This window comes from Mycteria americana, chromosome 3, assembly GCF_035582795.1.
Source record: "Mycteria americana isolate JAX WOST 10 ecotype Jacksonville Zoo and Gardens chromosome 3, USCA_MyAme_1.0, whole genome shotgun sequence".
Lineage (NCBI taxonomy): Eukaryota > Metazoa > Chordata > Aves > Ciconiiformes > Ciconiidae > Mycteria > Mycteria americana.
Window position 1 is genome coordinate 116,341,394 of NC_134367.1, and position 12,243 is coordinate 116,353,636.

The following is a 12,243-nucleotide window of genomic DNA, read 5'->3' on the forward strand; positions in this document are numbered from 1 at the left end:
TCTTTGGGATGCTCAGTCTGGGGGAAAATCTAGGCACATTTACTTTGAGACTTCTAGTGTAAGAGCCTATCAGTGTGAATGGAAGTAATTGAGGTATGCATTTGGAATGGGCAGTATCTTACCTGATTTTGAGAATTTTTTTTTTCCCTTCCATTTCAGTGACTGGACCACTTTCAGAACAGCAGATTGCCTATGTTAGCAGAGAAACACTACAGGTAGTGTGTTCTCAGGTTCTTGTGGTTGACTTTTAATGTAAAAGTATTAAAAGCTAAAAATAAAAGCTACAAAAATGTGTGATGCCATAGAAGTACAATGTTTGGATGGCTTAGCATTTTTCTCGTACTTTTGAGGAGGTCCTGTACTATAGCCTAGAACTGATTTGTATAGTTGCATAACCTCAAATTATCCTGGATCATTTGAAGAAAACTGTCATCATCTTTCTGCTGTTAATTTTTTTTTTTAAAGGGCAGAAGCAGCCTATTTATTAATCCATATTTGTGGTACAAATTAGTTACTGCAAGTTTGAAAGAAAATGTGAAGACTGTTTTGCATATCCGATAGTTGATCTGTGCCACTAAGAAAAAAAAAAAAATTGCCTGTGTACTTGAGATGTTCAAGTCACCAGCCTCTCCTCATGGGTATGCTAGCTTTCATTTTTCTTTCCTAAATTAAAGGTTCAGTTCACCAGTAAAACTTAATCAGAAACAGCTTTTTCAGCGGATGTCTTGCTTCCATGTGAGAGAGCAGTTCTTGGCTTCTAGTGAATGCAAATCTGTTGAATGCCATCAGATGAGAGCTGCTGCCTCTCTCAAACACTCTCTCAAGATAGCTCTGTTGCTGAGCCAGCTCCCTTGCATGCCACTTACCATCTCCCTATGCTATGCCAGAGATTACTGACTTCTGACTTACAGGACATGGCTTTTTTTCTTACAGTGAAGTCTTACGTGACATCTGGGAGTGTTTTGGGTTTTGAACCTTTAAATCCTTTTGTTCTTATAGAATCACAGAATGGTTTGGGTTGGAAGGGACCTTTAAAGGTCATCTAGTCCACCCCCCCTGCAATGAGCAGGGACATCTTCAACTAGATCAGGTTGCTGAAAGCCCCATCCAGCCTGACCTTGAATGTTTCCAGGAATGGGGCATCTACAGCCTCTCTGGGCAACCTGTTCCAGTGTTTCACCACCCTCACTGTAAAACATGTCTTCCTTATCTCTAGTCTGAATCTACCCTCTTTCAGTTTAAAACCATTACTCCTTGTCCTATTGCAACAGGCCCTACTAAAAAGTCTGTCCCCATCTTTCTTATAAGCCCCCTTTAAGTATTGAAAGGCTGCAATAAGGTCTGCCTGGAGCCTTCTCTTCTCCAGACTAAACAACCCCAACTCTCTCAGCCTTTCTTCATAGGGGAGGTGTTCATCCCTCCAGTCATTTTTGTGGCCCTCCTCTGGACCTGCTCCAACAGGTCCATGTCTTTCCTGTGCTGAGGACTCCAGAACTGGACACAGTACTCCAGGTGGGGTCTCACCAGAGTGGAGTAGAGGGGCAGGATCATCTCCCCCAACCTGCTGGCCATGCGTCTTTTGATGCAGCCCAGGATATGGTTGGCTTTCTGGGCTGTGAGCGCACATTGCTGGCTCATGTCCAGCTTTTGCATCCACCAGTACCCCAAGTCCTTCTCGGCAGGGCTGCTCTCAATCCGTTCATCCCCCAGCCTGTATTGATACTGAGGGTTGCCCTGACCATCATGAGGTTCACGTGGGCTCACTTCTCGAGCTTGTCCAGGTCCCTCTGGATGGCATCCTGTCCGTCAGGCGTGTCAACCGCACCACTCAGCTTGGTGTCATCTGCAAATTTGCTGAGAGTGCACTTGATCCCGCTGTCTATGTCATTGATGAAGGTATTAAACAGTACTGGTTCCAATATGGACCCTTGGGGGACAGCACTTGTCACTGATCTCCATCTGGACATGGAGCTGTTGACTGCTACTCTCTGGATACGACCATCCATCCAATTCCTTATCTACTGAATAGTTCATCCATCAAATCCATCATCATCTTGGAGTATGGAGGAGTGTTTCAATAGTCTAGAATGGAATTTACAAAATCATTATTTATTGTGTGGGAAGATTTCTTGGTTAATATGTGTAAATTGCTTGTGAGAAGGAAACTTGCTACTTTTTATGTATTTTCTAAGTGTCATCCATCGACCCATTTTTGTATATTTTGAAGTTGTCTGTAAATACATGCTTGTTAACACTCTGACCAAATCTAATGTCTATAGTTTCTGATATCTTGTTGTAGCTTATAATGCAGCAGTCACTTTTCTTAGTAAAAAGTCTGAGAATATAGGCCATCTGTCCATCCATGAAAGTAGTTTGTTCAATGTTAATTTTTGCCATGAGTTTCCATGAATCCTGAGTTTCATTTGAATGCCTGAAGTTAGCATTCAATCTCCATATTTAGAAGACCATTAAATGTTCTCTTTTCAAAAACCACTTGCTATCAGCTCTGGTTGGCATCAGTGAGACTGATTCTGAAAATACAGGTCCTGTAAATATGGCCTTTAAAGTACCTGCCTCCACGCATTCAGTTTGGAAAATGGTGACCTCAAATTCTTCCAGGGCAGTAGTAAAAATATGCGAGTTGTTGGGCTTTCTGTGCCGGTAGAATCCAGAGATTTAGATGCGAGGAGTGTACATGGGACTCTTCTAGCTAATGCCAGTTGTTGCAACAGTCAAGTAGATGTTTTGATTAATTACACTCTGTACCAAAAGCCAAGTCCAATTTTTGGGTCTGCGTGCATGCCTGCAGTGACAACTCTGAAAAACCATTGGACCAATGGGGTATTGTTAGTCATTTCCCCCAGAGAAACAGGTTAAAACATCTGTGAGTGTTTGGGGTATTTATTTTCTCTTTTAGTTTATTTAAGGAGTTGAATTTCATAACTGATTAGCACTTCAGCTACATTGCTACGTTCAGGTTTTCATTAAAAAAAAAAAAATGTCTGTGGTGACATGGGTATCTTCTATGAAAATGTAGTCTTTTTGGAGGTTCATGACTGCAGAGCGAGGAAGATGTTTACGTGTCATTTTACCCCAGAAGAGAATTTTGGAGATAAGCCTGGAGTGTCAAAAGTGACATGCTCTGTGATTTGTCATGCAGGGATTTGGTTTCATAGAATTCTTCCAGAGTTTAAACCTAAAGTTTCTAACTCGTGTTGAGTCCTAAAATGCTGTGGTACTGTCATTGAGACCCAGAAAGACAGCCTAATGCCTCTGCAGAAATCCATGAACTGGAGTTGAACTCTTGTGTTATACCTGAAGTGCTGCCTGCTAGCATGCCTCTAAACTTAATTGAAGTGTGTAATGAGATAGGAGATAACTGCAGTAGGTATCCAGTGATCTGACTGCTGAATAGAAGACTGTTAGGCAATTTAAAAGTAATTAACTTTGTCTAGAAAGGTGACAGTTACCATGCCCAGAGGAAAACTTGGTCGGGGAATGCTTTTCTTACAATAGATGTGGTGACTGGTATTCTTTCCATCTATCCTGTGTTTTAGATATTATGCTACTACATATATTGAATGTGCAAATGCAGTTTGGATACACTGAAATATAAGAATGTTCTTCAGTCAGCGAGTCATTTAGATGATTGAATTGGATCCTAAATATGTCTTGTAATTAAATAAGAAATGTATATAAAATGAAAAATATTGGACTAAATTATTATCTAAATATTTTATGCAGGGACTATATTATCTTCACAGTAAAGGAAAAATGCACAGAGATATAAAGGTAAGTAAAAACTGAAGTGAATTTTGGTGTTTTTAAAATAGGCTTCATCATCTCTGATGGGTCTTTACTGTTATGTATCAATTTTGGGGATATTTTTAAATATGTAGGGTTTTCCTATCTATTAGAATAAAATTTTTCTGCCCAAGGGAAGAGAAAAACCTGTTCTTCAAAATGCGTGCATGGAAATAGCTTGTTCTTTTAATTGGAGCCAAACATACTATTTACTTAGACCAATGCTGTAAAATTTAGGCATCAGCTAGTGTCCAGAGCAACACGTGTTCAAATGGCTGTAAGGGTGTGCTCTGTGCAAAAGGAACGGTTTGGTCTTTCCCACACCTTTCCAAGAAGCTTGATGTACCCTTCTCTTTGAACCAGCTAGTGAGCAGAGCTGTTGCTTTGGCTTCTTGCTTCTTTTTTTGGTGAACCGCTTGCAGGGCAGTGGCTGCAGTTCTTCATGATTCTTGGAGACTACTTCTGTCCCCTCCCTCGCATGCTAAAATGAAAGAGGGTACCGCAAATCAGGCTCTTAACACTGACTTACTTAAACCTTCATCTCAACAAAGCTGTATCAAAGGTGGCTTGTTCAGACTCTTAGACTCTGTTATAGTTTCCTTCTAGTGCTTCCTGTTGACTTTTTGTTCCTGGAGTTTTATTTATTACCTACTCTTTGCCTTTCCAAACACTGCCTTGCTCAGACTGCAACTTAAGCTTGGCACGTTTCCTCCTGGACATCTGACAGTAAATTATCATATTCCTTTGTGTTGTGGGGGGGGTTGGTTTTGTTTGTTTGGTTTGATTCCTCCCCCCCCTCCCCCCCCCCCCCCAGGGATGCAGTGTATCTAGTAGCTTCAACTGTAGATGCCTTAATGCAGCCTGATTCCAAGTTGTTCTCATTGACTGCAGGAGGATATTTGGGTTTTGAGCCATCATAAAAATAATTTCTGAATGAAAGATTATGTTGGACACAAAAATTAAACCTTTTTTACAGTGCATAAATACTTGTTTCTGAACAGAACTGTGCTGATAAAAAATGCTTACAGGGCTTACGTTGAGAATCTTTCTTTTTTTTTTTTTTTTTAAGAAAAAAAAAAAAAAAAGCTGTTCTCATGAGCATGGAAAAATACTATCTTCATCTGCAGATCTCCTGACTGTTGAATTATGTTTGCTTCCTTCAGCAGCTAAGTTATGTATTTAGAGTATCTGTCCTGTTTGTCTTGAAAGGTGAACAAGGTCAAGAGCATGTTAACTGGACTGTCACACTATTTACCAAGCTCCATTTATAAGGCTCATTAACTATACTTGTGCAACATTTGCCAAAGCAAGCTGCATTTTACTGCAGGCCTGACTTTTCCTTCTCTGTGAAAAGCCATAATCTATAAAAACATAGTTTTTTGGAGGCCCATCTGTACTGCCTTGCCATCTACTTATGGTCAGTGCTGACATTTGGAGCTGTGTTTAGCCAGCTCCAGCCTTTGCTCAACTGGGCCTTTACCTGGTTTCAGTCTTCAGATCAAGTTTGTTCTCAGGCCTTATATGTCCTTATATATAATTTTATGGTACCAACTACCGCTTCGGGTTAGTTTTGATTATTGAACTGAAGTGAGTGGTACACAGAGCCACAGAACAGCGAACTGTTCAAATCTAGCACTAACAGAATCTCTGTTGCATGAGGATGGAAATAGTTTTGCTAAACACTTGAATATCAAGGCAGGTCCTTAAGGCTATAATTATAATTATCAGGCTCTCAAACAAGACAAAACCAGCTCCTACATATGAAAAGAAAATTAAATTACTTCCGCTTTGACATTTAGAGTTCCTGTTTCCTTTCAGTCAGCGTAAATAGAAAAAAAGTAAGAATTCATCAGCATAGGCAAATCATCATATTCTGCTTTTTGAGAGGGTTTTGTGTACAATGGAAACTCTGTAGTACCATAGGCTAAAGAGTACTAAACTAAAAATTAATGAGAAGCCCTGTATATCCAAGTTTCTTTATATAACAGAATGGCAGCTTGCTAATTTCACAAATATTTCCTTGGTAAGGCTGCAGATTTCTTGAACACGAAATCCTTGGTGTGTGTTTGGCCCCTAGTTTGCCATAAGATCTCACAATTACTTTTTTTTTTAATATCGTACTGGAGGAATCTGCATGTTTTAATTCAAGTATGCTTACTTTTTTTTAAGGGAGCAAACATTCTTTTAACGGATAATGGACATGTAAAATTAGGTGAGTTAATACAATTTAGTGTTATTAACAGATTTTTATGTGCTTTAGAAGCAGTGTTCTGTATTTTGTTTAATGATGTAATGTTCACGTAAGGAATTAGTGAATATCAGAATTCTTTTCCTCTTGCTGGTAATATCGAACTACACCATCCAGTTAGTGTCTGAGGAGTAATTGGAGTAGTTTTGGAACACTAAGGTAAAAGATTTTGTGATGCTGTAAGGGGGAGGTAAAAATCAAATCATGGGGTTTTATAAATTTTTAATAAAATGTACTATCCAGAGTCCTTAAGTGTGAAATGTGCCTTGAAAGTTTATCTGAAATAATCTCTTGGATAATACTAAATTATGTATTTTCTCATATTAAAACACTGCATGTAACTGTTAGGACTTCTGTGCTAGCCTGTTCTTTCTTGTGTTGATGACGGGCATGCTTGTGTGCAGCCTGCATATATGGCAGGCGACTGAGAGGAGCTGACTGACAGTATCTGAGGTACACCAAGTTTCCATTATTTGCTTTTGTTATTTATTTTTTGTTAAATATTTCCAGTATATTTAAGAAATTCTTACAGTGGGGAAACCAAACTTGTGTTCATTAACAATTAATTACATCAAATCAGTTATTAACTGTCATTTTGTTTTTGCCCTTTTTTTTTTTCATAGCTGATTTTGGAGTATCCGCACAGATAACAGCTACAATTGCCAAAAGGAAATCATTCATTGGCACCCCATATTGGTAACCGTGTTTTACTCGGCCATCAATATAATAGTAACATGTATAATACTGTTGAAAAATTGTGATAAAAGCATGCTATGTCACTTTCTGGGTAGACTAATCACTAAAGGCTGTGTCAGACTTCCTAGTGATCATATCTGTATTAGTTATGCTAAATCCTGAATTAGCTGAGTATCAGAGAAAATGCTCTAATGCTCTGAAAAATTGAAAGCCTGTCCATGTGCTGCTATCACTGTTGGCTAATGTATCTCAGTTTACTCAAACTTAAATACTATCAACAATTTTGCTTGTTTTTAACTCTGATCTTAATTTTTTTTTTCTTCCCTGATTTTCTGTTTTGGTGTTTTATGTTTCTTCCCCTCCACCCTAGATATGTCTTTTCTTCAACTCTTTAGTTGCTAATGAGTTTCATTTGTTTGTCTCCACAGATTCTTTTGCCACTTGTGAAGTGTTTCCTCTAAGCCATTTTCTTCTCCCCCCCTTATTTGCCTAAACTGATTGAATTCAAATATACACTTCTATTCTATCTGTACTGGATCTTTATTCTTCTGTCAGTCAACTAGTTTGCATAATTTATCTTTTCTAAAGTTCAGCATTTTATTTTCTCCTCGTTGTACTGGAAGTGGTTGTTCCCTTTCTCCTTGAAGTAAATGGCAGACATTCTTCACTGTAGAATAATAGCACTTTTGTTGTATGTTTCCCAGAAAGCTACTCAAAATTCTGTTGTCTGACAGCATAGTAGGTACAACATAAAAATGTATATAATGAAAAAAACCCCTCCATTCAAGTATTCAGTCTTGAAATAGTCAAGCACAACATTTTTAGCATTCTTCTGCAGTGTAAGTCATGCCAAGGCATGGATTCACTTCCCTTTCAGAATAATACAAACACCCATCAGTCATGATTGTATAATTGGTTTGTGCGTCTCTTTCCTAAGATGTCTGGGTGACTTTAGTCCTGGCCTGTATCAGCCAGCAAGGAAGCAAAGTTGTTGAGACAGTGAAGAAGAAAATTTAGTTGGAAACAGGCAGTTTAGTGAAAGTTTTAGTGATCATTAGAGGTGTCTGGTCTGGTAAGGGTGGGAGGGAAATGAAAGGGCAAAACTGCTGTGCAGTGTCTTTAGTTCTAGTAACCCTGCTATTTACCCTTGTGCTCCTCCTCCATGTCATTCTGAAGTTAACCCATGTTCCCCCTCTACCTTCGTAACTCCCTCCTTTTTGATTTAGAGTGATTGGGTTTTTTTAATGAACTCTCAGATAAATTTATATAAATATAGTTTAACTATGCAAACTTGAAATAAGTTATACCACCAAACCTGATGATGTTTTCAGATCTACAGATAAGGATGTCTGTGTTTAATGCATCATTTGCCTGCTGCTTTACTGGAGCACTCATTAAGTGACATTCATCTGTCTTAGCTGTATTGAGTTACATATCCAGTTCCACCACTACTTTTCAAGTGATCTGGACTAATAAAGTTCAAAGCTAAAAAATATGAGCGTGTTTGCCATCTGATATGACTATGTAGGACAATCAAATCCGTAATTCACTTTGGCTGTTCAAAATGTGACAATGCCTAGTGAATCATTTTCTTTAGGTATTCCTATTTATGTGTCAGTTATGTGTGTTAATTGTTGCCACCTGAGGATGTGAAACTACTTTGTTAACTTCAGTGAGGTCTTCTGACATTACAGTGAGGTAGACTTTACGAACAAGGAGCACTCTGTGCAGAGATGAGAATGAGCCTTCAGGTCTTATGCTTTCAGGATACAAGAAAGTTGACATTTTGTTACTTTTTTAAAAATTTTTTTTGTTAGAATTGTTCTCCTCAAAGTCAGTTGATCACTTTCTGGGGCAATGTGTGAATTTGGATATTATTTGATTTTACTGTAGTTTGAATAATTATACCTTAGGCTCTTTGGTTGTTGAGTGGTAGTTCGTTGTGTGCCTGTAAAAAAAAAGTCTGAGACAGATTGGTTTCATCCACTTACTCCTAGATAGCTGTTTTGGAAACTGCCTATTAGTTACTAGAAGATAATTGAGGAAAACTTCATGTATACACTACATAACTTTTTACACACACACGTGTGTGTATATATATTCACATGTATAAATGTATATGCTGTGAGCTTATAGATTGAGAGCTTTAGGGAAAAAGTAGTAAACTTCTATGTACAGAAGAATGTTTGATTTGTGGCAAGAAGTTTATCTAAAAATGTCTGTTACCCTTTAGGATGGCACCAGAGGTTGCTGCAGTAGAAAGAAAAGGTGGCTATAACCAACTCTGTGATCTGTGGGCAGTTGGAATAACTGCTATAGAGCTTGCTGAACTTCAGCCTCCAATGTTTGACTTGCATCCAATGAGGTTAGTAAGGGGTTAAACCTTGGTGTGTAAATACAGCTTCGTAAATAATCCATTTGGAGTGGCAGCTAGGTGTGCTTGTGGTGGTTGGGGGTCCTACAAATGTACATGATAGAAATTGTAACAGCTCTTTTTGGTGCATAAATGTGTAATGTTGTCCTGGTAGCGTCTCTTAAACTGATGGACTTCTTCCTGGCAACTAAATAATGTATTTAATAATTCATCTCATATATGTATTGCAATGTAAACCACAGAAATACTCTTGGTTTTTTTTCAGAGCACTTTTTCTAATGACAAAAAGCAACTTCCAGCCTCCTAAATTAAAGGACAAAATGAAATGGTAAGTACTTTTCTGTTTCAGTAGATAATGAACATGTATTTCAATGGGCAATTGCCTCTAATGTTTACCACTTAATTTTACAGGTCCAATAGTTTCCATCATTTTGTGAAAATGGCACTTACAAAAAATCCTAAAAAAAGACCTACAGCTGAAAAGTTGCTACAGGTATAAATGTTTGGGATTTTTTTTTTAAGTTATAAAATTAAAATATGCTTAATATGAGTGGTTGGAATTTTAATATTTGTTTTTCCTTCTGTTTTTCAGCATCCTTTTGTTACCCAGCCATTAAATCGAAGTCTTGCTATTGAACTTTTGGATAAAATGAATAATCCTGATCATTCCACTTACCATAATTTTGATGATGATGATCCTGAGGTAGGATTATGTTTTAATTGTAGAATCAGGTTAAGTTTTCATTTGCCAACAAAACTAAATGATTATGATTTATTGAGCCACAGAATGTTTTGTGACGTAGGAATAGTCTCAAGGGTTGCTTTTACTTTTGGTTGTGCTGCTTTGTCACGTGTACAGGCACTTATCAAAATTCATTATATATGGGGGAGAGAATCTCAAAGAGAAAGAGATGTAAACACTTTAAAATTTTGTTTATTGTTGTCCTTCAACAATTTTGCAACAGTAAATGTGGAGTGCTTTTCCAGTCCTGAGTTCTGTCATGTGTTCCGCTTTCTGTTTCTTTGTGGAATTATGTTTCCATTCATCTGCAAAGAAAGCATTCATAAAAATAACTTTATACCTCTGTAGAACTTGTTCTTTTGTTCCTAATTTACTTTCTACTGAGAAGAAGAGAATGATCATGTAGTTGTTGTTGTCAAATGGTTTGCTATGTGTTTCTTGCAGATTGTATTTTCTATCTTGGAATACTCTGAAACTTGATTTCACTTACAGTTTTGACAAAGGCAAGAGTTTCTGATTTTCTGCTTTAACAGCTGGGAAAAAATAGCATGTTTATGTAAGATGATAAACAGCGCAGGACTGAAGTGGTTCATAAGTAAGAGAAAACAGATACTCTGTTACTGCATCCTGTCTTTGTACTTAACTGTATGTTGGTGAAGACTTTCCAAATGTTTTCAGTTCCCTACCTGATGATCTTTTTTTGGGGAAAAAAAAATCCTTTTGATACAAATGCCATTGATTCATTAATTGCATACTTGTGTTTTACTTTTTTTTTTTTTTATGGATAAACTAGTCTAAAAATGCCTTCAAAGGAAAATAAGCTTAAAAGAAGTAACTACTTTAAGATACTAATTTTCAGATTTTACAAATTAAATGAGCTTTCACCTTCTGGAACTGCAAAGACAAGTTGACATGCACCAGGTCTATCTTCCTTAGAAGCTGCAATAAATAAATGTGGAAAGAAGCCAAAGTGAAATAGATCTTTTTTTGTATTGTAGAGTGCAATGTTTACATATTTCCTAAATGGCAGGGAAGGAGAGGAAGGCATAATGATTGAATAGTCGGTACTTTTAAAAGCAATTGCAAATAGCAGAGCACACTTAGTAAATTTTTCTGTTTAAAAATATACATGTATTTAGGGAAGTTAAACACACAAGAAAACCCTTAATGTGGTTGACTTTCATGTCAGTGTTAAGAGAAAAGTGTCTTGATTCCTGATGGAGATAGCACTGAGGAACTCGGATCTTCTCCTCACTGTAAGCTCTAAGGATCAGGTGTCCTTTAGTTCTCTGTTCAGTGATGATAAAGAGCTCTGAGGCCCATTAAAGTGATATTTCTGTAGAAATCAGAAAATTGAAGCTTTCATGAGCTGTCATAAGAAGAAAGGTAGCTATTTTCAGTGTGCTTCCTGTGAGTGAGCTGCTCAGATCAGAGTAGCTTGCCCTGCAAGTCTTCCCTGCTTTCCTGGAAATTGTACTGCAACCCTGATGTGCCATTCCCCTGTGTCACTGGTATATCTTTTCAGTAAGACTCTTGACCTTCATTTTGGGCCACTCAGGTGGAGAATCTCTTCTTTTCTCTTCTTGTATGGAGTTACTTCAGTACACATTTTATTGGCAGTTACTTGTAGCTTTCAAAAGTGTTCACTCTTTTATGTCCCTTCTGACTTAGCATTAAGAACGCTGTTCTGTTGTCGAGTGTATTACTTATCAGTTATACCACAATGAAGTGTGGTATCAGGGGAAAAAGCTGTGCCTTGTCTGGGGAGAAAAAGAAGAGAAAACAACCTCACAGCAGTGATCAGAGAAAATGCATAGTTTCATCATTTATAAAGGAGCTAGACCAGCTGACAGTATGGAGGACAAGCAAGCTGCTTGCATGTCTTTTGATATGCATTTTTTCAGATGTTAGGTCATTTGTTGTTTATCTCATGTTGCTGAGGGTTTCCTGCTGCATTCGTGGGCTTCTGTGCTAGGCATAATGATACTTCTCCATCATTGTTCATCACATGGCCTTGAGCTCTCCAGTGAGCTTCAAACACCGTTACCTGTGGTGCTGGATCATTTTCATTGGATTGGCAGCTTAGATGTCTCTTCTTATTTCTCCCTAACCATGTTGCCAGATAATTTTCCATTGAGGCATTTAATCCACCTGCAAAATGAGATTGATAGTGACACTTGGGAAAACATTTTATTTTGTAATAGGCAAGCCTAGAACCCACTTCTGTGAATAAAGCAGGTGATAATGAATTATCTGATGCATCTTGAGTAAGGTCTGTATTTCAGATGAAGAATCCTGCCACAGGCAAAGCAGTTGTAGGCATTGTGGTCTTTCCTAAAACCAAAGGAAATAAGAAGTATACGTGCTCCTTTTATACAT

The 12,243-nt window shown here is 37.8% G+C and overlaps 1 protein-coding gene across 10 annotated transcripts in view; it reads left to right on the top strand.

Moving 5' to 3' along the window:
• Positions 1-12,243, top strand: part of MAP4K3 (mitogen-activated protein kinase kinase kinase kinase 3) — a 90,022-nt gene that overhangs the window by 21,480 nt on the left and 56,299 nt on the right. For 8 of the 10 annotated variants that reach the window (XR_012774895.1, XM_075496709.1, XM_075496710.1 and 5 more), the window contains 8 exons: positions 160-215; positions 3,745-3,792; positions 5,974-6,016; positions 6,676-6,748; positions 8,982-9,113; positions 9,388-9,450; positions 9,534-9,615; positions 9,715-9,825. Coding sequence is in view for 9 of the 10 variants with exons in the window: in XM_075496709.1 (XP_075352824.1) it covers positions 160-215; positions 3,745-3,792; positions 5,974-6,016; positions 6,676-6,748; positions 8,982-9,113; positions 9,388-9,450; positions 9,534-9,615; positions 9,715-9,825 (608 nt within the window). In the remaining variant the exon portion in view is untranslated. The remainder of the gene's footprint in view (positions 1-159; positions 216-3,744; positions 3,793-5,973; positions 6,017-6,675; positions 6,749-8,981; positions 9,114-9,387; positions 9,451-9,533; positions 9,616-9,714; positions 9,826-12,243) is intronic. The other 2 variants (XM_075496715.1, XM_075496718.1) reach the window with 1 other exon arrangement.